This window comes from Phoca vitulina, unplaced genomic scaffold (genome assembly GCF_004348235.1).
Source record: "Phoca vitulina isolate PV1807 unplaced genomic scaffold, GSC_HSeal_1.0 scaffold92, whole genome shotgun sequence".
Classification (NCBI taxonomy): Eukaryota; Metazoa; Chordata; class Mammalia; order Carnivora; family Phocidae; genus Phoca; species Phoca vitulina.
This window is the reverse complement of record NW_022589795.1, coordinates 1,190,253-1,216,455: the sequence shown is the minus strand read 5'-3', so window position 1 is coordinate 1,216,455 and position 26,203 is coordinate 1,190,253. Positions and strand designations below refer to the sequence as shown.

The window sequence follows — 26,203 nt, the reverse complement described above, 5'->3', positions numbered from 1 at the left end:
AAATTGGTGATCACCGAAATGACTCAATTGTGTGTTTCTAGAGCTCTTTGCAGAGGTAGGTTCACCCCTATTGTTTGTGTTTCAACTCCACCAGGAGCTAAAAAGGAAAGAATGAGATGGAAAATTAAAAAATCTACAGTGCCATCTGCCTCTGAAGCCTTACTTAGTCTGCCGTTTGATAGAATTATTTGTTGTAAAAGAAAGTAGTAAAGATGTTGAACTTGCCCCAAAGAGAAGCTCTTTCTGCAAAGGGGTCCCTGTATGTGGGTGAAAGAACTTCATAGTTTGGAACTTTAATATTCTGATCTCAACCTCTCTAAATTTAAGAATATTCTTTAAATGTTTTATCTCCAAACATTTCAATAAAGTTTTCCCATTTCCAACTAGTGATAGACTACATTCCAGTTTTAGCCTTTGAAACAAATTGAGATCCAATTTTCTGGGGAAAGATTTCAGTTTTTATGAACTTTCTTTTTTTGTGGAGATTTGACATGTAAATAAGATAGTCATTATTTTTTTTAAAGATTTATTTATTTATTTTAGCTGGCGGGGAGGGAGGGAGAAAATCTCAAGCAGACTCCCCACTGAGCACAGAGCCCCACCTGGGGCTTGATCCCACAACCCCACAACCCTGAAATCATGACCCAAGCTGAAGTCAGGAGCCGGTCCCTTAACCGACTGAGCCACCCCAGTACCCCAATAAGGTAGTTCTTATTTCCAATTATCAACTTTTTAAAAAAATAAACTTAATTTTTTAGAACAGTTTTAAGTTTACAAAAAAAATAAGGGTAGTAGAAGGAGTTTCCATAGATTCCATATCCAGTTTCCCTTATTATTAACATCTTACATTAGCATACAGGTAACATTTTTTTTTACAGTTAATGAACCAATATTGATCATTCTACTGTTATTATTCATTGTGAAGTCACTCAAAGTTTTTTTTTTTTTTTTTTAAGATTTTATTTATTTGAGAGAGAGCATGAGAGAGAAAGAGAGATCACTAGCAGGGGAGAGGAATAGAGGGAGAAGCAGACTCCTGCTGAGGAGGGAGTCTGTTGCGGGACCAGATCCCAGGAATGATAACCTGAGCCAAAGGCGGATGCTTAACCGACTGAGCCACCCAAGTGCCCTCACCCGAAGTTTTTTTAAAAGGTGGAATTGCCTACTGATTTTTTAAAAAGATTTATTTATTTATTTTAGAGAGAGAAAGAGAAAGCAGGGGGGAGGGACAGAGGGAGAGAGAGTCTTAAGCAGACTCTGTACTGAGCGTGGAGCCTGACGTGGGGCAGGATCTCATGATGCTGAGATCACGACTGGAGCTGAAACGAAGAGTCCAACATTTAACCTACTGTGCCACCCAGGCTCCCCTGCATACTGATTTTTATAGTAAAGATCTCTAGAAAATTACTGGATTGATCTATCATCAAGAAAGACTTACTTTTTTCTTTAATCAGCTTTATTGAAGTAAAAATTTACATATGATAAATTCACATTTTATATATACAATTCAATGAGTTTTCATAAAAGTGCCTAGTCATATAAGCATCACCACAGCCATGGTAGAGACCATTTTTCAGAGTCCCAAGAAAGTTCCTTTATGCTTCTTTCCATGTAATCCCTTTCCCCAACCTCAGCCCCTGGCAACCACCGATCTGCTTTCTGTCAATGTAGATTTGCCCTTTACAGAATCGTTCTAGTAGAATGCACTAATAGTGGAGTCATATAGTACATAGTTTTTTTGTGTGTCTGATTTTTTTCACTTAGCATAATGCTTTTCAGACATACTGTGCATGTGTAGGAAGGAGGAACTCTTCATTCCCTTTTTGCTGAGTAGTATTCCATCCTACGTATATACTATAATTTGTATCCATTTCAGCAATTCATAGATATACTTGTGTTGTTTCTACTTATTGGCTATTATGAATAAAAGTGCTATGAACATTTGTGTAGAGGTCTTTGTGGGGACATATATTTTCATTTCTTTCGGATAAATAATAGAAACTGTATGCCAAGTTGTATGGTAAGTATATATTTAACTTTATTTAAAAAAAAAAAAAGCTAGCAAATTGTTTTCCTAAGTGGCTCTGCCATTTTGCACTCCCACCAGCAAGGTACAAGGTTTCTAGTTGCTCCACATCCTCACCAACAATTGGTATTATCAATCTTTTTGATTTTAGACATCCTAGTGGGGGTGTTGTAGTCCATCATTTTGGTTTTTTTTTTGTTTTTGTTTTTGCTTTTTGGGTTTTGTTTTGTTTAGGGAGAGAGAGAGAGAGCACACTGGGGAAGGGGAAGAGGGAGAGAGAATCTTTTAAGCAGACTCCACACCCAGCACAGAGCCTGACTCAGGGCTGGATCTCATGACCCTGAGATCCTCACCTGAGCCAAAATCCAGAGTCTGGTCGCTTAATCGACTGAGCCACCCAGGCGCCCCCATCATTTTGGTTTTATTTATTTATTTTTTTAAGATGTTATTTATTTATTTATTTATTTGACAGAGAGAGAGACATAGCGAGAGAAGGAACACAAGCAGGGGGAGTGGGAGTGGGAGAGGGAGAGGGAGAAGCAGGCTCCCTGTGGAGCAGGGAACCCGATGCGGGGCTCGATCCCAGGACCCCAGGATCATGACCTGAGCCAAAGGCAGACACTTAACGACTGAGCCACCCAGGCGCTTCCATTTTGGTTTTAATTTGTACTTCCCTAATGACTAATAGTGATATTGAGTATCTTTTTGTGCAATTATTTGCCATTCCTATATCTTTTTTTGGTGAAGTATCCTTTCAAATTTTTTGCCAACTTTCTATTGGGTGATCTTATTAAGTTGGAGGAGATATATGTATATGTATATATATACATATATATATATATGGCTTATTCTTAAATTTATTGACCAAAACATCCTATGTTTTGGAGTTTATTTTCAATGTTTAAGTGAATATAATGAAAAGCTGTAAAGTACTGGCCTAGTACTTAACTGGAATGTAAATGGCTGTTTTGCATGTGTCAGTAACTAAAGAATCCATCTAGTAGAAATATAAAGTATTTTTTTGTGTGCCACTCCCTTTGCCCAAGATGAATGAACTCATTTCTCCAAATAGGTTCTACTGAATGATGAGTTTTTGTTTGCTTTTTAAATTAAAAAAAATCTTGAAGTGATAGTTGTTGGTCGGAATGCAGATGCTATGAGAACCCATCTTACGGCTGTTTCAGGTGTTTATTTTAATCATACCTATCTGTTCCAAACAGTGTGTCTTGTCTTCCTCATACACTCAGTGGGGACTGACCAACTGCCAAATAAACTTTTAGAGACTCTGAAGACCCATTAAAAAGCCAGGCAAAATAAATATTGGCTCATGGTCACATGAGATTCAGATATCACATTAATTGTAAAAGGAGGAAGTGTGACTTACTTTACATTGTGATTGGTTAAAATTCAATGGCATTTTCGTGTGTACTGTATACTCCTCTGGCCAAATAAAGCACTTGAGTAAAATTAGAAATGATGCCATTGATTATTGGACTGTGTGTCCTGTCATCTCTTTTTACAGACTGTAGATCACATTTCAATTATAACTCCTTTCTTTAACAAAAATATTGATATTTTTCTGTGGCCATCTCTTAAGAAATCTACACATACATACCCTAGCATCTGTGGATTTTATTCTTTTCCATTATTTGATCCCCAGTTTTAAATGGACAGAGCAACCTGACATAAGCTTACTATTGCAAAAAGGGAAATGTGCTCCCCCAGAAAATGGGAGAAGGATTGCAGTTCAAAACCAATTTTTAGGTTATGAAGTCTCACTGAATTATGATCTATAACGTTTGGGTCTCAATAGGGGTAACCTAAGGTGTTTGAGAGAGGCAGTTTTAAACTAGATTTGAATCATTTTATCATTTTCTGGAGCAGACTATTTTTATGCTCAGGACAGAAATTATGTGAGCAATGTACTTAATATTACACGTGAGTGTGTTGTATGTACTTAAATAGTTTTATCATTAAAAAAAAAAGCCCCTCTTTTGGCGCCATTCCATGAGGAATGAGAAGTATTTAAAAGACATAGGACAGGGGCGCCTGGGTGGCTCAGATGGTTAAGCCTCTGCCTTCGGCTCAGGTCACGATCCCAGGGTCCTGGGATCGAGTCCCGCATCGGGCTCCCTGCTCAGCGGGGAGCCTGCTTCTCCCTCTCCCTCTGCCGCTGCCTCTCTCTGACTCTCATGAATAAATAAAACATTTAAAAAAAAAAAAAAAGACATAGGACGAAGAGAGATGGTGCAATTTTTTTTTTTTTTTTTTTAAAGATTTTATTTATTTATTTGACAGAGAGAGACACAGCGAGAGAGGGAACACAAGCAGGGGGAGTGGCAGAGGGAGAAGCAGGCCTCCCGCGGAGCGGGGAGCCCGATGCGGGGCTCGATCCCAGGACGCTGGGATCATGACCTGAGCCGAAGGCAGACGCTTAACGACTGAGCCACCCAGGCGCCCCGAGATGGTGCAATTTGTGGGAAAGAAATTCAGATCTTTTTTTTTTTTGTAACCCCAGCACCTTAGCAGTCTGGGATTCAGATTCTTAGATGATGCTGTTGTTGTTTTGTTCCCTTACCCCAGAGAGATAATATTTAACTCACAGGGAATTCTGTTTTTAAGAGCTTGAATCACTTGATTGAGTTAACAGTAAACACAGTGAGTCTGTCTGCTTCTTTGCTATTCTTTCCTTCCTTTATCCTCTAAATTTAACATCGCATTACCCTAATCCATTTGGTTCTTCAAATGAAACAATCAGGTATAGTCTCTTAAAGTCCATGTGCATGAGATATTATAATCATGTCTGATTGTGACAGATGTGAAATAGTGGGTTAAATTTTGCTGTTTTCTTGTCGGTGCTGTCATTCCTTATGGAGAAAAAGAGGTAATTAAAAATGCTTCTTTAGAAGAAATATGTTCTTAAACTCCAAAAGAAGATTTTTTTCATAAAATTTAAAAAACAAGGCCTGAAACTTTAGTTTCTGTTTCAAATTTTGACACTTCATAGCTCCTTGTAATGTTTTCATTAACTTAAAATGCTAGGTGAAATGAATTGAACTAGGGGCACCTGGGTGGCTCAGTCGTTAAGCGTCTGCCTTCGGCTCAGGTCATGATCCCAGGGTCCTGGGATCGAGTCCCGCATCGGGCTCCCTGCTCCGCGGGAAGCCTGCTTCTCCCTTTCTAGCCCCGCCTTCTCCGCTTGTGTTCCCTCTCTTGCTGTCTCTCTCTCTATATCAAAATAAATAAATAAAATCTTTTTTAAAAAATGAATTGAACTAGTTCTCTAGGAAATCTCAGTAGTTAATATGAATAAAAACATAACCTCATAGATTTTATTGAATTTTTACATGTACTTAATATTTGTTCTTTATCTAAAACAATTGATGGGTCTGCTGGCTGAGCCTGGAAATTGGTTCAGTAAAGCAGAAACGTGAACTTGGTAATTGTGAGAATATATTTGCACACGTGACTGGAAGGATAGAATTTAATAAAAGAAAGGACAAATGGCATCAAGTATGATTGGGGCCTGACTTACATGTAGAAATAGTGTTAGCAGAGATCTCAAAGTCTGTGTAGTTCTGGGTGAGCATCCTACTGAGAGTATCAGGGTCTAAAAATATGCTTCATTGACTCAAAACCACTGTCTATTCTCTTTTGAAAAGCTGAACATTTGTTTTGCCTTTGTGTCTTGCCATTCCTCTGAAGAACAGAAGGCACATTATAAAACCAGATACTTCCCCTTGCATTCTATGAGGTAGGTAGAATGTGTTACAATAAGTATTTTTTAGAACTTTGAACCTTAATTCAAACCCCCCCCCCCAAAAAAGTGATTTGCAGTGTTGTATTTCTGTGTCTTGCTGTTGACGTGGAGATGAGATTATGCTGTTGTCATTTCCTACCTTTATTGCTGGGTATGTGGTGGGGTTCAGACAGTTTGGCAGGTACAGTTTTATAGTGGGGGTGGATCTTTTCATGAAGCTCTTTTTTGTTGTTATAATTGCTCTATATTATTGTTGGGTTTTGTTGTTAATCTCTTTGGGTGCCTAATTTATAAATTAAACTGTATTGTAGGTGTGTGTGTAGAGGGAAAAAGTATATGTAGGGCTCAGTCCTGTCCATGGTTTCAGGCATCCGCTGGGGGTCTTGGAACATATCTTCTGTAGACAAGAGGGATAACTGTACTTTGTTCCTTCTTCCATGGCAGGAGTCTTCTGTTCTATATGCAAGTTATGCATGAAGCTCTTTTTTTAAATTAATTTTAAAAATATTTACTTATTTGAGAGAGAGTCAGTGGGAGGAGGGGCAGAGGGAGAGGGAGAGGGAGAGAGAAAGTCTCAAGCAGACTCCGGGTTGAGCATGGAGCCCAGTATGGGGCTTGATCTCACGACCCTGAGATCATGACCCGAGCCAAAACGAAGAGTCGGTTGCTCAACCGACTGAGCCACCCAGGTGCCCCTGAAGCTCTTTGATATTAACTTGATCCCTGCTGAACATTTCTCTTAGTCAGGGTGTTGAGTAGGCGGGGCACCTGGGTGGCGCAGTCGGTTAAGCATCTGCCTTTGGCTCAGGTCATGATCCTAGGGTCCTGGGATCGAGCCCCACATCGGGCTCCCTGCTCAGTGGGGAGCCTGCTTCTCCCTCTCCCTCTTTCCCTACTCATGTTCTCTCTCTGTATCTCTCTGTATCAAATGAATTAATTAAAAATAAATAAATTAAAAAAAATAAAAACAAGGTACCACAGGAGGCCAGAGACTGAGCTTTTTGGTGATCAGGCCAGGAATTACTGATGTGAAATCTTTTTTTTTTTTTTTAATTGAAACCTTTTGTTGAACTCACAGATTTGGGTTCTTTAAACAGTGTTTTTATGAGTAAATGCAGTGGGAATGGAAGCATGACTGACCATGTTTGTTTGAGTTTGAGGAATTCTTCATTTCCAGACAGTAAAATGCCTTTTCTCATGTCTGGCTCTCTTAGATTACAGCAAAATGGATATGCCAAATCCCCCAACGTCCAAATGCATCACTTACTGGAAAAGAAAAGTCAAATCTGAATACATGCGACTCCGGCAACTGAAACGGCTTCAGGCAAATATGGGCGCCAAGGTCAAAAATAACCCCCGGGTTATCTATTTTAATATATTGATCCAATGTGGAGGGCTGGGCTTTTTAAAACTCTTCTCTTGAAATCCCAACCATTTTCCCCTTGGCTTTTCTAGGCTCTGTATGTAGCAAATTTTGCAAAGGTTCAAGAAAAAACCCAGATCCTCAATGAAGAATGGAAGAAGCTTCGTGTCCAACCTGTGCAATTGATGAAGCCCGTGAGCGGGCATCCTTTTCTCAAAAAGGTACTTCCGGGTGTCTAAGCTCAGCCTTCCTCATTTCCTTGGGCTGAAGTTGTTTGTTTTCTGTATTCGTGACGTATTAGAAAATAAATAAGGATAATAGATACGGCTATTATAGTCAGCTTTGAATAACTAGGATGGTAAATCTGTAACTTAAAGAATAGTCTATTCACCTATTATTCTCCTCAGTTAATGAGTATAATCATGAGTGTTTTTGTTTTTTTTTAAACAGAAAAACAAAACATTTAGTGTCTGATTTCCTGGGCTCTGTGTACAAGCTTCAAAACAACCTTGTTTGTGCCTTGTTTGGCACGTCTGGTACTTTGATATTGGAAAAGAAGTGCCCAGGATAATGGGCAGGAATACACTGATCAAAGGGATATTCCTTCTTATAAATGTAAAATTCATTCTAGTTTCTTAAAAAGAGATAATATTTTTAAAATATAAAAAGTAGGGGCGCCTGGGTGGCTCAGTCAGTTGAGCGTCTATCTGCCTTTGGCTTGAATTGTGGTCCCGGGGTCCTGGGATCAAGCCCCACATCGGGCTCCCTGCTCGGCAGAGTCTGCTTCTCCTTCTGCCTCTGCCTCTCCACCCCATCTTGTGCTCTCTCTCTCTCAAGTAAATAAATAAAATCTTTAAAAATAAATAGATTAAAATAAAATAAAATAAAATATAAAGAGTGGGTAGTGTATTGAAAGCAGTTTTCTTTTCCAAAACAGAATATGACTATAGTTTCTGTACTGTTTCACTTCCCCTGTACTGTCTCCATCACCTCTGCAGCTAAGTTGATGTCAACACTCTTAACGTTTAGGTCCTCAGGAAAACTTCCTCATCTCCTAGGACTTTCAGAGGCCCTTTGCTGTTGTGTACAGCCCAAGGAGACCAGCAGCTTTAAATTGAAATAAACACCAGCTGAGTGTGAGAGGCACCGTGCTGGAGTCTGTAGATGACACAAAGATGAAGAAGAGATAGCCCCTGCTTTGCAGTGGTTTATAGTCCAGTGGTTCCTCTTCGGAGCTGATTGTTAAAAGCCCTCTTAACTTGTAAGAATTAGAAGACTACTGGGATCAACTTGGAAGGAAACTGCAGTTCTCTCTTGGGTTGTGTGCTTGCGTTTCCCTCTCCATTGTCTTTGCTTATATTTCAGTGTACCATAGAGAGCATTTTCCCAGGATTTGCAAGCCAACATATGTTAATGAGGTCTCTGAACACAGTTGCATTGGTTCCCATCATGTATTCCTGGTCCCCTCTCCAGCAGAACTTTATGGTATGTGTTGAAAGCACTGGGGTAATTGTGTAAACTGTATGATTTTCTTATGTTTGTATGCTGGCACTTCTCTTAGGGTAAAGGTTGTCAGATTATACTTAACAAAGCTTGGACATGCAGGGCAGGCTGTTGTTGTAATATATTTACTCTAAATATATATGTGTATATATATAGCAAGTTGTTCTTACTTGTTAGGACTGGTTCCTTTTTGAATGAATGAGACTGGGCAAGACTCCAATTCTCCCTTACTATTTTGGCCCAATTTTGTAACATGCAGTTAAATGCAGTCTAAATCAGACACTTGAGGCTTAAGGAGGTTGACATCTCCCTGCTGAGGGAGCAATCCTTTCTGAATCCCCTAAAGGCAAGATGCTATAAAAGCAACTGAGATAACAGAGGTGCACATGGATCCGTGAGCCTTTCATCTGGGCCTTTATACTGATTCCTACTAGGATTAGTTTTGGTTCTGATAAGCAGTCCTCTCTAAATACTGCCATTGTTTATCATCTGCCTGGTGACAGTTCTGACTGGAATAGGATATAGGTTTACAAAAGGGAATCATCTGTTAGAATAAAACTTCACAGTAATTTTACTTAATACTTGGGGAATTAAAAACAACCGTGTTTTCTGCTGAACAACAACAATACCAAAAATCCATTAGTATTGTTTCTTTAGCCAGGAAATGTTCATAGCTCATGCTGCAATCCACTTTAAGTTCCCACTGAGTGTGATTGACATGAGTTATAATCATAGTTTTTTATTATGATTATGGGAGGTTAGTCTTAGTCTGTATAATAGAATATCCAGAAACTTTATGGTTGCCCAGTTTCTGTGCTAACTGTTCTAGTTATATTGCAGATTATACTCTTGGAAGCCTTCCTTTTCATCTGTGTGTCTCCAGTTATGAGAAGAATTAAAATTGAAGACTTTTTAGACTGTTGTTTAAGTGATATTTGTACCTGTTTTACAATGATGTTTAGTAGATAAAATTAGATAATAGATGGAATCACTGTGAATAATAAGTATGCTGTTAGATTCTAGATGTTGGTGGAAATACCACTGTTAGGATCAGGCTAAACATTTGGTAGTTGATATCCTCAAGTAGTTAAACTTACTTTTTTCCCTAAGAGTAACATTGCCCCCTCCCACTTGAGGTTTTGCTGGCAAAACATAAATGGCCAGTCTTTAAAAATGCAGGAAACTCTGTAACCAAAGGCGTTTTCAGGAAATTCAAGCCGCAAAAAAGGCCCAGTAAAGATTCCATTAAACATGAAAGAGGAGATGCCTAGTGGATTCATGGAATGAATCACATCTGGTTTGATTTCAGGTAGAAGATGAGACAGTTTTGTGCAATATTCCCTACATGGGAGATGAGGTGAAAGAAGAAGATGAGACTTTCATTGAGGAGCTGATCAATAACTACGACGGGAAAGTCCATGGTGAAGAAGGTAGCGGTGCTGGGCTCTTTGGGAGAAAACTTTACTAGAGTGGTGCCCCTTCTGGGGTATATCGTCATCTTGCTTTTATCTGCTGCCTCATGTGTACAGGCTGAAGAATATTTCAGTGTCATCACGTGGCTAGGAGTAAACATTTTATATTAAAAATGTCCTCAGGGTTGGGGGGGGATGTCCTCAGTCAGATTTTATTTGTTTGTTTGTTTGTTTGTTTGTTTTTTTATTTATTTTAGAGAGTGAGAGAACAGAGGGAGGGGCCAAAGGAGAGGGAGAGAGAGTCTTTTTTTTTTTTTAAACAAAATTCACATTTTATTTAGGTTGAAATAAACTATACAAAATTGATTTTCTTCACCAAAAATAACAGCAATATTTTCTGTATTATTCCTAGATAAGCCACAAAACACTTATTTTTGTAGGTTTTCCAGGTTTTGTTTATAAACCAAGACGAGGCAGTAGATATAGTCATGGAAAAAGAGGAAAACAGACAAATCAGTTGTCAGTATCCATGGCCTCTGATCCTGTCTTGACCATGAACAGAGGTGTTCAACATATACCTGCTAAAAAGCTTATGAAGACGTAGGTGTTCTACAGACACTTGATAAAGAGCTTATGAAGATGTAGGCTCAACAAAGGAATGTCAACAGCAACAATCCAATGTGGAACAACAATGGCAGGCTCTCCCATTCAAACTTTAACTGTAACTTGTTCCTTTAAGTTTATTTGATAAAGACAAAATCTCTACTGCAGTCCTTGCCTGGCAAGCTTGCACGTTTCTCTCTCTCTCTGTCTGGTAACTCCCTTAACTGTCCATTACAGATTTTTAACATACTAACACTCCTACTATTCAAAGGTCACTCTGAGCTTCATTGTAACATTTTATAAAATGTACTCCTTCCTCCCATACCTCTTCAAAATCTTTATCTTCTAAGAACTGATAACTCAATACCAGACAATTGGATCCAGTGACAATAAATGTTTTATCTAAAATGACTTAACTAAAACAATTCCCAAGTGCCATTAGCAGAGATCCCACAGAAGTGTAATGTGGCACTTTCAGTGCTATCTTCTGGAACAGGTATGTCTCCAAAGCATGAGAGTTTAAACAGGGGCCATTTAAATTGGCAGATTATCAATGGCTAATGTACTCAATGAGAGGTCGACAGGTCAAGATATTCAGTGATTAAGTGGCCTACATACACCTGACAGCTTTTCTGTAAGATGTTTTCAAATTTCTTACAGATTTTAGGGAGAGAGAGTCTTTTTTTTTTTTTTTTTTTTAAAGATTTTATTTATTAGAGAGAGAGAGAATGAGAGACAGAGAGCATGAGAGGGAGGAGGGTCAGAGGGAGAAGCAGACTCCCTGCCAAGCAGGGAGCCCGATGCGGGACTCGATCCTGGGACTCCAGGATCATGACCTGAGCCGAAGGCAGTCGCTTAACCAACTGAGCCACCCAGGCGCCCAGGGAGAGAGAGTCTTAAGCGGACTCTGTGCTGAGCGTGGAGCGATGAAGGGCTTGATCCCGTGACCCGGAGATCATGATCTGAGCCAAAACCAAGAGCCAGATGCTTATCCAACTAGGCCACCCAGGTGCCCCCTCAGTTAAATTTTAAAAGGAGTGGGGAGCACTGAGTGTTATATGTGGCTGATGAATCACTAAGTTTTACCCCCGAAACTAATAATACTCTATATGTTAACTGAATTGAATTTAAATAAAAAATTAAAAGAAATGTAAATTAAGAAGTAAAAGGAGTTGGGACATAAAAGGATTTTATATATATAGTAATCAGTGGCTGGAGAGAAAGTTCAGTGCACAAAGAAGTATGATCTTAGGAGTTTTCCATAAATCCATCCAAAGCCATTTTGTTCTTCATTTCTCTGAGAATGGCAATGAGCATAATCTCTCTGTCCTACTTTGATCCAGATATACCCTGAACTCCCAGAAATTGCTTATAATATTCCGACGATCCTGAAGGCGAGTCACTCGGATCTAGTTGTAGTTCTAGAAAGGGCTGCCAGTGTGTAAGAAGTGGAAAGATGGGGAGAGACTACCCATGGTTTTGCAAACCAATGGCCTCACCAGCTGTTTTGACACTTGTGGGTACTGTTGAAAATGCATTGTCTACCCACAGCGCCCCCTAGTGTTCAAAGACGTTATCCTAGGTTTTAGTGTAACCCTATATAGTATGATTTTAGGAAGCTAATGCTGTCTTTTGATTCAAAGAAGTCACTACCAAGCCATCAGCAGCAAAACCAAGTACATTTTCATGTTATCATTCTTTCTCTGTTCCATCTGTATCCTTTGTACACTTTTTTGAGATTTTGGACCATAAATACAGGTTGATCTGTGACTGAGGAATGAACTACCCTAGTAAGAATAAAGCCTATATAACTGGATTTCCCACTCCAGCCAGCTGAACTGTTGCCATTATAAGAGTCAATCAAATTATTGTAATTTCCTGGTTGTTCATATAAAAATGTACATATGTTATCTATCTAGGTCTCAGGAGTGAGTACAAGAAAATCTTCCTAGAAGGACTGATGGAGCATGAAACAATCACTGCTCATCCATCTAATCTTTATGTTCCAGAGATGATCCCTGGATCTGTCCTGATTAGTGATGCAGTTTTCCTAGAGTTGGTAGATGCTCTGAATCAATACTCAGATGAGGAGGAGGAAGGGCACAATGACACCTCAGATGGAAAGCAAGATGACAGCAAAGAAGATCTGCCAGTAACAAGAAAGAGAAAAAGACACGCTCTTGAAGGTAAATATTCCATTTTGAAAGTGACAGGGAGAGGGAAGAAGGGAGAAACAGAATTGTTGATTATTAAAGGCTGTTGGTGCTTCTCATTTGGTCCACTTAAAAGGAAAACAAAGTAGTGTGTTTGGGAAACATGGAAAGTTATAAAGAAGAAAATATAATTATCCTATAATCTTACTATCAAGGAATAATCAGCATTAATATTTCCTTCTAGATCTAAAAAATGTGTGTGTGTGTATACACACGCACGCAGAGAGTATATACATACACGTACCTAAAATAAATATTATGCTATATGTCAACTGTATCTCAGGCTTTTTAAAGTACATGTATGGGGCGCCTCAGTGGCTCAGTCATTAAGCGGCTGCCTTCGGCTCAGGTCATGATCCCAGGGTCCTGGGATCGAGCCCCACATCAGGCTCCCTGTTCCGTGGGAAGCCTACTTCTCCCTCTCCCACTCCCCCTGCTTGTGTTCCCTCTCTCACTGTCTCTCTCTCTGTCAAAAAATAAATAAAATCTTTAAAAATAAATAAATAAAAAATAAAGTACATGTATAAATCAACATGTTTATATGCATCATGTGAAATGGGATCATGCCCCCCCCACACACAATTTTATATCCCTTTTATTTGATCTTCTATCATAAGCATTTTTCCATGTTGTTAATATTTAATTAACTTAATGTTTAATTATGCTCTCTGTTATGTAATTAGATGTCCGGGGACATAATGTCACTGTCTTATTCTTCAGCACCATCGTTATGATGGCATTCTTCAATACTCACATCTCTCCACGAAAACTCATGTTTTTCCCTCTAGTTTCCATCTTGGACTGTGGGTTTTGTCATTAACGTATACATGACTCTGATTTCCTTATTACTGGTAGCCTATTAGATAAGTCCAGATAGCACTGACCTTCTTTATGTGTTCCTAAACAGTCAGTGGTTAGGTTAACAAAGCTGCTCTAATCAAAATGCTGTGACCTAAGGGAAAATGACCAAACAGTTTTGTTTGCATACTCTGATTATAGCACTCAGGAGTCTTTTGTCATTTCCAATTCAGGCAACAAAAAGAGTTCCAAGAAACAGTTCCCAAATGACATGATCTTCAGTGCAATTGCCTCAATGTTCCCTGAGAATGGTGTTCCAGATGATATGAAGGAGAGGTAGGGAAAGCTGTCCCGCTCAGGCCATGTAGAGTGCTCAGGCAAAACTGTTATTCAAGCCTATTTTTCGTTAATAAAAAGCCTTGTTTCTGGTAAGTACACTGTGATTTGCTTGCACTTCTGATTATTTCCTGCTTGCCTGCTTACCTCTAAATGCCCATTCCCATATCAAGGGTCACCATTGCTGGATTTTGAATAAGTTTGGGCAGAGAACTTTTTAAATTCTGCCATTTTTCTGCAGAGTTACTCCAGCACCATGCTTACCAAATCTTTCCCTCTCTTTGCTTTCGCATGGGTGGTTCAGTGGTAGAATTCTCGCCTGCCCTCTCTTTGCTTTCAGACATATGCCCAGCCCGGCACAATTGCAATGACATATCCACTTAGTTATACACCCTTCCGTCATCAACGAAGCCCACAAAAAACCCATTCTCCCTTGGCAGGCTGTACCTGGATGGGTGGCCGTATGCAGTCTGTACTTTCTCAGCGAAGACATTTCCTTGGAAGGAATTCTTATCTCTCTTTTTAAAAATAGGTATCGAGAGCTAACGGAGATGTCAGACCCCAATGCACTTCCCCCTCAGTGCACACCCAACATCGACGGCCCTAATGCCAAGTCCGTGCAGCGGGAGCAGTCTCTGCACTCCTTCCACACGCTGTTTTGTCGACGCTGCTTCAAATATGACTGCTTCCTTCACCGTGAGTGGGGCGACTCTGAAATGCTCTCCTGTTCTCCATCCCCAAACTCCATTTCCTTCTGTTTATTTCAGTTAATCATACAGAGTTCCTGGCTTCTGATCGGATGATGGTTTTACAAAGGGCCGGTTCGATATTCACTTGTTCAGTTGTAGTGTGATGTGCTTTGCATGGTCAGGACAGAATAACCAGCAACCTAAGTGTCCCTGTACCTATTAGCTTTGAAAGGATTGTTGATGTCAGAAATGATTAAATTTTGTGCACCCTGATGGTAGCTGTTTATATCTAAATTTTCCCACAATGACTCCCTAATTCAGTTTTGTTCTTCCCCATCCTATCAAGTGGATGAACCATTGGAAACAGGACAGTTTTGTTTTTTCCAGCTTTTCACGCTACCCCTAATGTATATAAACGCAAGAACAAAGAGATCAAGATTGAACCAGAACCATGTGGCACAGACTGCTTCCTTTTGCTGGTATGTTTGTTTTTTTTTTTTAACTTTTATTTATTTAAATAATCTCTACACCCAACATGGGGCTCAAACTCATGACCCCGAGATCAAGAGTCACCTGCTCCTCCGACTGAGCCAGACTGGCACGCCTTGCTGGTATGTTCTTAAACTGTTCTGCCATTGTTAACTCTGTTGAAAATTTAGCAGGAAATGGTCCTTCTGTTTTCTGCTGCTGAGAATACAAACCAAATGAGCCAAAATGTAGCACTCTGGGGGTCATAAAGCACAGATAACACATGACTTCTGCTCTTTTTTTTTTTTTTTTAACTTTATCCATTTAGAGAGAGAGAGTGAGCAGGGTGAGGGGCAGAGAGAGAATCTCAAGTAGAGTCCACACGGAGTGCAGAGCCCAACATGGGGCTCAATCTCATGACCCTGAGCCAAAATCAAGAGTCGGACACTTAACCAACTGAGCCACCCAGGCGCCCCATGACCTCTGCTCTTAAGGAGCTCCCAGATACTAAGGACTGTGAGTTAGTCTGATGGAGTGAGGAGTGCTGTGTATGACAGCATTTTCTTTGCTGTCTTCCTTTAAATGCATACAAACATAGGAGAAATAACACATGAAAGCACTGATGTTTCATTGTAAGGTAAACAGCCAGATGCCAGATGGACCTTTCCCCGACGGACAGACTTTATGCAGCAGGATAAATTCCCCTGCATTCACGTGGAAAGGCGGTACGCTTAGAACTCGAAAGGAATAGGTTCAGTTGCACTAGCCAAAGACACAGTTTTGCTTTCTGCACCATACAGTGAGGGTAGATAAAGAATAAAATACCTTAATAAAATTCCTGCTACCAATTAAAATTAGGTTATACAATCAAGTGCCTTTGGGACCATCTTTAGTGGGATAATAGAAGAAAAGATGGTAGAAAGGGCCACTGGATATACATGCGGAAAATGAGTCATATGATAATAGCAAAAGAACAAATAGACTTCATCTGATTTATTTTCTCCCTGATGTGCATTGACTCCTTGCGTGCCAAGTACCACACTGGCCCTTACCACGTATTATCTTACTTTCATGCTTCCAACAACATCCTGAGTGGAGAAACTATGGGTATTTTGTACAAAATTTGTTAAGCTGTCAGTGGTGTGGCAATGATGAAATTAAAGCTCTGGTCGAACTCCACAGGCCGTGCTTTTTAAATTACTCCACACTTGGGGCACCTGGGTGGCTCAGTCGGTTAAGCGTCTGCCTTCGGCTCAGGTCGTGATCCCAGGGTCCTGGGATCGAGTCCCACATCGGGCTCCCGGCTCAGCAGGAAGCCTGCTTCTCCCTCTGACCCTCTCGCCTCTCATTCTGTTTCTCTCTCGCTCGCTCTCTAATAAATAAATAAATAAAATCTTTAAAAAAAAAAAAAGAAAGGTGACAGTGATATACAAGCAATATAAATATAACTGAAGAAAAATCCCCATTTAAAATAGCAACAAGTGGGGCGCCTGGGGTGGCTCAGTCGTTAAGCGTCTGCCTTCGGCTCAGGTCATGATCCCAGGGTCCTGGGATCGAGCCCCGCATCGGGCTCCCTGCTCAGCGGGAAGCCTGCTTCTCCCTCTGCCTCTGCCCCTCCCCCCACATGTGCACACTTTCTCTTTCTCTCTCTCTCTCTTTCTGTCTCTGACTTGCTCTGTCTCTTGCTCACTCAAATAAATAAAAATCTTGAAAAAAATAAATAAATTACTCCACACTTTTAAAAAGTACACCATGTTATATCAACTTACCAGCATTTATATGTTGTCCCTCTCACATCAGTTACCCTGGGACCCTGTACATGCTTCACAAAGATGCCGTCAGTGCCCAAAATGTATGTCTCTGTGTGTGTGTTTTTCTTTTATTGCTTTTTAGAAGTCAGTCCATATTCAGCTATAATGCTCGACTATTTTCCCCCACACATTTTATTAAGAACATTCTCAATCATGCACAGAAGGTGAAAGATACCTTTGTCTTAGATTTAATGACATTTTTTCCATATTTACTTTGTCCTTCTATTTGTGTATGCATGTCTTTTGCTGAGCCATTTGAAAATGAGTCGCAGACATTGAGATACTTGTTCGCAAAGTATTTTAGCATGCACTTCCTTTTTTTTTTTTTTTTTTTTTAAGATTTTATTTATTTACTTGAGAGAGAGAATGAAAGAGAGAGAGCACAAGAGCGGGGAGGGTCAGAGGGAGAAGCAGACTCCCTGCTGAGCAGGGAGCCTGATGTGGGACTCGATCCTGGGACTCCAGGATCATGACCTGAGCCGAAGGCAGTCACTTAACCAACTGAGCCACCCAGGCGCCCTAGCATGCACTTCCTAAAAATAAAGACATTCTCTTATGTAATCACATTATTACACCTAAGAAAATTCACAAGAATTTCATAATATCATCTGTGCATTCCATATTTAAATTTTTTCAGCTGCACCAAGGATAGCTGGGTTTGGGGTTTTCTCTAAACCAAGGTCATCCAGTCATGTGTCATATTTGGTTATTATGTCTTTTCAGTCTCCTTTAATCTCAAATCATCACGCCATTTTTTTTTTCTTTTTGAAAAATCCAGGCTCATTGTCTTGTAGAATACTGTCCCATATTCTGGATTTGTCTATGGTTTTCTCCTGGTGTTACTTAACTTGTTTCTCTACCCTCTATTTCCCATGAGCTAAAATTAGCTCTGGAGGCTAATTATGTTTATGTTAAACCTTTTGAGTTAGAATAGTTGTAAGCGATGCTTTGTGTGCACACGGTAGCACAGGCACATGATGTTGGATTCAATTAATTTTAAAACTTCTCCTTTAGAATTTCCTTTAAGGCCTGCAGGATATTAATCTGAATATCCTTAGTAATAGTAAACATTTATCCTTTACAGTAGATTTGGTTTTCAGAAACAGCTAGAAGTATTTGGGAACCAAGTCTGATGAGAAGATAGATGATCAAGCTGAATGATAGTTATTTGGTCTTTTTTTTTTTTTTAATAAAGCATAGCTATGAAGTAATGAACTATATCCTTCCAAGTTTAACATACTGATTTGGAGGAAAGTTCTAGAAGTAACTAGTGATATTGTACAAATTTAAGGACTACATATTTTATTATTGAAACAGAAGCAATGCAGTAGAATAAAAAGAACAATGTGACCTGGGGACAGGGAGCCCTGATTCTTGTTCCTATTCTGGAACACTGAGCTATATACTAATATATGGTGTATATATATATATATATATGGTATAATATATTAGTATATGCACTATATACATAACATTTATTGTATTAATACTGTACTGTATATTGTATACTATATGGTGTTTTCTATTAGTATATATACTAATACATGGTAATAGAGTATAAGAGAAGCAGGTCCCTTCCCCTTTCTGAACCTCATTGCCTCATCTACAGGAGAATGTGTTCTCAAATTCTATATAGCTGACATGCAAATGAGTTTTAGATACAACTCACTGGAAAGTTGAAGATGCATAGATTATATCTTTTTTTTAGATAAATTTATAAGTTTGAGAATTTTTTTTTTTTAAGCAGGCTTCACACCCAGTGGGGAGCCCAATGCGGGGCTTGAACTCACAACCATGAGATCAAGACCTGAGCTGAGATCAAGAGTCGGATGCTCACCCAACTGAGCCACCCAGGCGCCCCTAGAATGTTTGTTAAGCAGCTTTTATATGGTCACACTGACATGGTACAGAGCAAGAAAAAGACAGGGTCATTGCACGTAAGCGCAGGTGTTAAAGAAGGTGGTTTGTGAGGAGGGGCTCAGGATGGTGACTCTGGGCCTGTTCCCACTTCCCAGCTGTACCATATCTGTTGCAGGAAGGAGCAAAGGAGTACGCCATGCTTCACAACCCTCGCTCCAAGTGCTCCGGTCGCCGCCGGCGAAGGCACCACATGGTCAGTCCTTCCTGCTCCAACACTTCAGCCTCTGCTGTGGCTGAGACTAAAGAAGGGGACAGTGACAGGGATACAGGCAATGACTGGGCCTCCAGTTCCTCAGGTACACTGAACAGAAAGCGATCTTTTCTTTCTACTCAAGGCCTCTGCTAAACGCGGGATCACTGCCTAACACTTGAAGTTAACTACCTTTTAAAAACGGTTAGTTCTTTCTACAGCTTCGCCATAGGCAGTAGAGACAGGAGATGTTTTGGTTCCTCAGGGCAGCATGAAGTCCTTCAGAGTCTGCGGCAAGCTGCTGATGACAACTGCATTCTCTCTTGTCCTGTTTCTTATCTCCTCCTCTCTTAGAGGCCAACTCTCGCTGTCAGACCCCCACGAAGCAGAAGGCTAGTCCGGCCCCACCTCAGCTCTGTGTAGTGGAGGCGCCCTCGGAGCCTGTGGAATGGACTGGGGCTGAGGAATCCCTTTTTCGAGTCTTTCATGGCACCTACTTCAACAACTTCTGTTCAATAGCCAGACTTCTGGGCACCAAGACGTGCAAGCAGGTACTAGCAGAGAAGAGCAGGGACACGCGCGGCCCTCCTTTCATCCACTGCTCTGTCGGCCCTTTTGCCGTCTTATGTGGCTGCCCATCTCAAGGGAAGCTGTCTTAGGCTCAGTCCTTCGTGAGTGGGTGCTTCTGGGCCATGAGGTGGGTTCCCCAAACCTGGGACCTTCTGCAGATGCCAGGCCTCGCAGTGCGTGGGGACCTGCTCTCCTCTTCGCTGAATTCTTATTTCTGCCTCTAGCCACTATCTAACTCTTCTGGATGTTTCTATACTCTTTTAGCTTTTTTTGGTCTTTGTTCTTTGTTTCTGGTTCCTGTCTGTCTTTCTAAATGTGTACCCCTTTCCTAGAAGGGGCTCCCAAGTCTTTCAGGGGACCTTCTTATCTGGCATGCTTCTGCTCCTGCTTCTGCAGCTGCCACTCCCAGCCCCTCTGTCAGTCTCCTCAGTTGCTTTTTCCTCCAGATGTTCTATCGCTAGCTTTTCTAATTGCCACCCCCGATAGCTGGGCCTGGACCGCACCCTTCTCATTCATGGCATCACTAGAATCACAGTCTGGTAGCAGCCGCTGATGCTCTGGAGGCAGTGGGACCTGGTGTCCCAGTGCCCCTCCGTCTCTGCCTGACTGCAAGGAGAAGACAGACCGAAGAGCAGGGACAGGGAGTCACCGGGTGTTAGGGCTGGTCTGTCCAATAGGAAAGGAACACCAGAACTGTGCCATGCTGCTTAGCTCCCTGACTTTTGGAGGAGTCTCTGTGGCCTCTTCTTCATGATGCCTCTACTTAGAACAAGCAATAGAAGCGTAAAGAGAAGTGCCCTTTTCTTTCATTTTGGAGCTCATACCTATTTCCTTGAGGCACAGGTTCTTAACCTAAAAATCTACAGAATCATGTGCAACACAATTTTGTGTGTATTTTCCCGAGAAGATTTGTGCTTTTCACAGAATCTCAAGAGGGCCCACAGCCAAAAAGGAAAAGAAGAAGCAAAAAAAAACGAATGCTATAGGAAAGAAGCACATTGAAAAGAAACCAGCCTTCCAGAAATGCTGGCTTACTGAAATAGACAAGACTCTGCCCTCTTCATACCAGCAGGGGGAGCTAGTGGTTAGCCAAGTGGTGCTGCTTGTGTCCTCTCTTCCACTCAGTTCCGCAAGGTACCCAAAGTCACCCTTCTTAAGAAGAGACAGATAATGTTGATAAGAATCATCCCACTCAGGGCTTGGTAGGCAGAGGTATCAAAAGCTACTGACCAGGAAAGTTGTAACTGTGCTCCGTATTTCTCTTTTCTTGAGTCAGGCTAGGTAGTGAAGATTTAACTCCAGGCCAGTGATGCGATATCCCAGTGCCACTCTGTCTCTCCCTAAGTGCTCGGTCAGCTGCCTTCGAGCTCTCCAGAACGCTCCCATGCCCAGCACCTGGTTGGCTCACTTATCTGACCACCTGGCTCAAGGAGTGACAGGTCCTGTTGGATTTCTCTTCCAGGTCTTTCAGTTTGCAGTCAAAGAATCACTTATCCTGAAGCTGCCAACAGATGAGCTCATGAACCCGTCGCAGAAGAAGAAAAGAAAGCACAGGCAAGGGTTGGACAAAGGACTTTCTGTTCCCCGTGCTCTGACCTCCCCCTGGACTCCCCAACTGCCTCCCTCTTGAGTATAGCATTGCACAACTAAAGGGCCAGCCTTCTCCATGTTCCCTGTGGGTCTGTGCCTCGGACCAGCCCTTCTCCCGTCCCTGGATGCTGTGGACCAGGAGATAAGTGTCTGCTCTCCCTTTAAGCTCCTGGCCAGTGGGATGAGAGCTGGCCTCATGGCTCCACCCTGAGGCCATTTCTCCTCGTTGGGTGGTTAGTGACCACTGTTCCCACTTCTCAACTCTGACCAGAGTTTTTTCTTTTGGCACTTGTATTATTTTTCTAAGTTGCATAATAACACTGTCTTTTAGCTAGCCTTTGCTTAGGGTTGGAAGGTTTTTTTTAAATTCAACATTCTGCCTGCCTTGGCTCCCTAATGACTATCACCTAGTGCAGGAAGGAACTGACACCAATTCTAGATGGAGAAGGAAGTCCCTGTAGCTTCTTCTCCCCCTCAGTTCCTTCACTCAGCAGATTCCTGAAAACTCTTCCTACATCCCCATCCTGCAGTTCCTCCACATCCCCCGACCTTCCCCAAAGAGAAGGAGGGAGGTGGGGAGGAGAGGGAGAGGGAGAAACAATAGCATTATAATAGACACAGAGGATTGGGTTTTGTGTTTGTTTTTAGGCATCTTTGTTGTTTATATTTAAATCTCGAAGCATAGAGCAGCTGGACTCCAGTTGGACTCTAGCATCCACCTACCAGGGTAGAGGCCTCCTGTGAAGGGATTTGGGGAGGATAGTCCCCAGTCATCAAACCACAGTCCCTCAGAGCAGGTCGCATTGTTATTTATCCAAAGCTGCAGAGTTCCCTAGAGTCATGACCCAGGCCCATCCGTCTCTCTTTTTTAGGTTGTGGGCTGCACACTGCAGGAAAATTCAGCTGAAGAAAGGTAAGTTGCAGCAGGGCACTCTTGGGCAGTTCAGCCCAAGGTCACACCCCTGTGGTCCCCCGCCTGCCCCAGCTGCAGCGGCACTTGTTGACCCTGCACCGCTTCCGCAGGCTGCAGATTTGTCTGCAGCAGCTGAGAACAGCTCAGTTTCTTGCTGCAACTGAGAGCACCTCTTTGGAAGCAGAGTGGTGAGACTTGTGGTCTCTGACTTGCCTAGTGAGCCATTTGCCAGGTTCCAGACTTCGTTTAATGTTTGGAATGGCTCTCCTGTCCCGGGCCATTTCCACACTCTCCCCGCAAAGCAAATCACCCCATGGTAGCTGCCGAACAACCATCATCTCTGAGTGCTTCTCGCTTCGGGTGCTAAATGTGTGCCTACGATGATGGCTGGGACAGCCTCCCCCAGTCGGGGCCATTGCACAGTTGGGAGGGAGGACAACCAGGGGGCGTGGGCACAGCAATGTTCAAGTCTACTCTTTTCTTTCCTAGATAACTCTTCCACACAAGTGTACAACTACCAGCCCTGCGACCATCCAGACCGCCCCTGTGACAGCACCTGCCCCTGCATCATGACGCAGAATTTCTGTGAGAAGTTCTGCCAGTGCAACCCGGACTGTAAGCGTTCTCCACTTTCCCCGGTAGTCCTCCCAGACAGTCGGCCCTGGTGCAGCCCGCCTGCGCCCCTTGCTGCCTCTGGGCCTTCTGAGGTTCTCTCTGCTGTGTTTTAAGCATTCTGCAGAGGAAACAAGATACTTAAGATCTGGAAAAGTCATTTTTTAAAAACCCGTAGGTGTTTCATTCTAAAAACAACAATTACACAGAAATCAGAAACGTGGGACTCTTTTTCCTTCAGGCTCAGTCACAGCCTCCCTTTCTAGGATGTTGTGTTACAACAGACACAGGTTATGATTCACGTATTTAGTTTAATACTTGGAGTTTTCATATCAGGGCCGTCTGGATCAGCAGAAGTAGGACAGAGGCTAAACGTGCTTCTCCTTCACTTCTTATCACACCGTGCCCTTCCCCGCTCGGGGCTGAGCGGTTTGAGAACAGCCCCCAGAGCCTGCAGAACTTGGTGCCCAGGCAGTTGTGCTGGAAATACCTTCTAACCCCTGGCAGATAACAGTCTCAGCCACAGCAGAGAGGCACTGTGCTGGGGAGGGCAGTGGGTGGAGGAGGGCAGCTTAGAACGGATGCATTCTGTTCTCAAAATGATTCTTGTTTTGATGGTGATGCTTTAGCAGTGAAAAGCACTGATTTCATTTTCTCTGGGCCACCCACCACCTCCCTTCCAAATTCCACGAACAAGGGGGAGGGAGAGCATTGTTGAGGAATCTCTAGGAAACACCTCTCAGTAGTCAAACCTGCTTTTTTGACTCCCAGGCATGAATGTTGGGAGGCACTCTATTTTCTCTGGAAGGAAACTGGACTATATGTTTATTGGCCAGGGAGCTTCTCATCTGTTTTGCCAACTCTCCCCAAACACACAACATTCCTTGCTGACCCTGGAGTCAGACCTGAGCCCCAGCATTAGCCTGCCCCTGTCCCTAACCGCCCCTCTCCCCCCAGGTCAGAATCGCTTTCCTGGCTGTCGCTGTAAGACCCAGTGCAACACCAAGCAGTGTCCCTGCTACCTGGCAGTGCGAGAGTGTGACCCCGACCTGTGCCTCACCTGTGGGGCCTCAGAGCACTGGGACTGCAAGGTGGTTTCCTGCAAAAACTGCAGCATCCAGCGAGGCCTCAAGAAGGTGAGGGCTTTTCTTGGGCCTGCGGGCCAGATAACGGAGGGGGAAAGACAGATTGGCCCCAGCGGCCTCTTTCCGCTGGCCCCTTGGAGGGCTTCTACCGCAAATCCCAAGGGACATGCGTGTACTGAATTAGTGAAGTTTTCTGTCCTGGGGAGGAGTTAGAAACGTGACCCCTGAACTGGCCAGCCTGAGAGGAGCAGAGAGGACAGACATGTCACGGGTGTTGTCTGTTTCTACCTGACCTGCACCAGCGAGTCCCTGCGACTTGGGTCCAGGAGGCCCCCGGGCCTAGAGGAGGAGGTGTCATGTTTCCTTTCGCCACCTCCCTTCTTTGTTTTTCCTCTCCCCAGAACAGAATGGCTTAGACCTTTTTCTGTTTTCAGATCCTCTTAACAGTTGCTTGTTCTTTCCATCCTGCCCACCCCCAGCACACGTGCACACCCAGCACACACCCCGCCCACTCACACATGCCCTGTAGTCTGAGGTTTGACTCCCTCCTCCCCAGCACCTGCTGCTGGCCCCCTCAGATGTGGCCGGATGGGGCACCTTCATTAAGGAGTCTGTGCAAAAGAACGAATTCATTTCTGAATACTGTGGTGAGGTGAGTGCTATCAGTTTGGACCACATTCCTATCTGGGGAGATACTGATGAGAAACTCTGATTTTCTGTGGGCCAGACTTCTATGAATTACTCTCTAAATAACTCAGCTGAGTTCCCGTGTGGCCTCTTGGGGGATCCCACAGAAGGGTTTGCAGTCCTGAGATAAACCACTCTTCTGAAATTCTTTCCCAACTCAGGCCACACAAGGGGGGCAGGCAGGGAACTCTCTTCAGTCTTCATACTGGTCACACTGGGTGGGTATTGGAATGAACTAACTTGAGCTCTGTCTCCTGTGATTCTCATCATGATACTCAGTAAGCACCTACGTGTGACACTGTCCCCTCCCAGCCTTTTCTGTGGGCAGGGTACCATGCCCTGAGCAGATAGCCCGATCCCCTGTTTGTTCCTTGTCTGTCCCTGCAGCTTATCTCTCAGGATGAGGCTGATCGACGGGGGAAGGTCTATGATAAATACATGTCCAGCTTCCTCTTCAACCTCAACAATGGTATGGAGTCTCTTTCTCTGGCCCAAGGTGGTCTCAGACAGGTCTTTCTACCAGATTGCCCTTACAATAGCCCACGTTCAGATCAGCTATGATTTCTCCACCATCTGGATGTCAGCAGGTTAAACTTGAAGACACGACGAGCCACAGTTCACTTGCTTTGGGAGAACCCCCATTTCTGGGTTGTGTTTATAATCGGAACACTGAGCACTTACACCTCAGAAATCTCCCTGCCCAGTAGATGGGAAGAGGCGATCGGTAATTCCAGCAAAATGGGGGGACCCAAAGGGAGCGCAATGGGGGGACCCAAAGGGAGCGCACCCACATGAGGCCATATTCTTATGATGCGTGCTGCTGGTCTTCAAAATTCCCACTGGATTATTTCTGTTACCATTTAATTGATTTTGAAATCAGGTTCAAGAAGCTGTGGATTTGCCTGGTGAGCTCATGATCTTTCTTTATATAGATTTTGTAGTAGATGCTACCCGGAAAGGAAACAAAATTCGATTTGCAAACCATTCAGTGAACCCCAACTGTTATGCCAAAGGTGAGTTCCCAGTGACCTAGGAGGGAGGGTGGGTGATGGATGCTTTATTTACTATGATTTCTATCCGTTATGTAACTTTTTTCATTGCTGAGTTATTTTTTGTCCAAAGACAGTCATGATTAACATCTAGTATCATTTTGAGTCTGTTTTGTAGTTGGCTTTCTTCACTGAATACATTATAACCATTTTCCCACAAACAAGAATCTTTTAAAGAGAATTCTCTTCCTATATCACCAGCCAGAATAACAGATCTAAAAGGACAGAGGCAACTGTCATCACTGACTGCTTTTTAATTCCACTTTATGTTTTCACTGGGAATTGGGAGAAAGTCAGCCTAGCACCACCGGTTGTTGGCTTGGAGCTGACTAGGAACCTAGCCTTGGCTTTGTCCTGTTTGCAGTGGTCATGGTGAATGGGGATCATCGCATTGGGATCTTTGCTAAAAGGGCAATTCAAGCTGGTGAAGAGCTCTTCTTTGATTACAGGTGAGGTGGCCGGAAATGGTCCTTGGGAGGGAGAATTGATTTGGGGACTTCAGGTGGGTGATATGGAGGAAGGAGACAGTCTTGTGGTGGTGGTCAAGTGTTTCTCTTCGTTCTGCTCTCGGGTACCTGGCGTCAGTTGTAAACTGCTCTGAGGGA

At 42.6% G+C, this 26,203-nt stretch overlaps 1 protein-coding gene across 5 annotated transcripts in view; it reads left to right on the top strand.

The window, feature by feature from the left end:
• The window catches only part of EZH1 (enhancer of zeste 1 polycomb repressive complex 2 subunit), a 36,351-nt gene that overhangs the window by 3,453 nt on the left and 6,695 nt on the right, over positions 1–26,203 (top strand). For all 5 annotated transcript variants that reach the window (XM_032396430.1, XM_032396429.1, XM_032396428.1 and 2 more), the window contains exons 2-20: positions 5,689–5,780; positions 7,001–7,128; positions 7,242–7,370; positions 8,515–8,634; positions 9,962–10,082; positions 12,677–12,853; positions 13,912–14,014; positions 14,547–14,710; positions 15,091–15,182; positions 19,018–19,198; positions 19,447–19,643; positions 21,125–21,216; positions 22,125–22,165; positions 22,655–22,780; positions 23,735–23,913; positions 24,419–24,514; positions 24,937–25,018; positions 25,482–25,562; positions 25,963–26,047. In XM_032396430.1, the coding sequence (XP_032252321.1) occupies positions 7,012–7,128; positions 7,242–7,370; positions 8,515–8,634; positions 9,962–10,082; positions 12,677–12,853; positions 13,912–14,014; positions 14,547–14,710; positions 15,091–15,182; positions 19,018–19,198; positions 19,447–19,643; positions 21,125–21,216; positions 22,125–22,165; positions 22,655–22,780; positions 23,735–23,913; positions 24,419–24,514; positions 24,937–25,018; positions 25,482–25,562; positions 25,963–26,047 (2,183 nt within the window). In that variant the 5' untranslated portion in view covers positions 5,689–5,780; positions 7,001–7,011. The remainder of the gene's footprint in view (positions 1–5,688; positions 5,781–7,000; positions 7,129–7,241; positions 7,371–8,514; positions 8,635–9,961; positions 10,083–12,676; positions 12,854–13,911; positions 14,015–14,546; positions 14,711–15,090; positions 15,183–19,017; positions 19,199–19,446; positions 19,644–21,124; positions 21,217–22,124; positions 22,166–22,654; positions 22,781–23,734; positions 23,914–24,418; positions 24,515–24,936; positions 25,019–25,481; positions 25,563–25,962; positions 26,048–26,203) is intronic.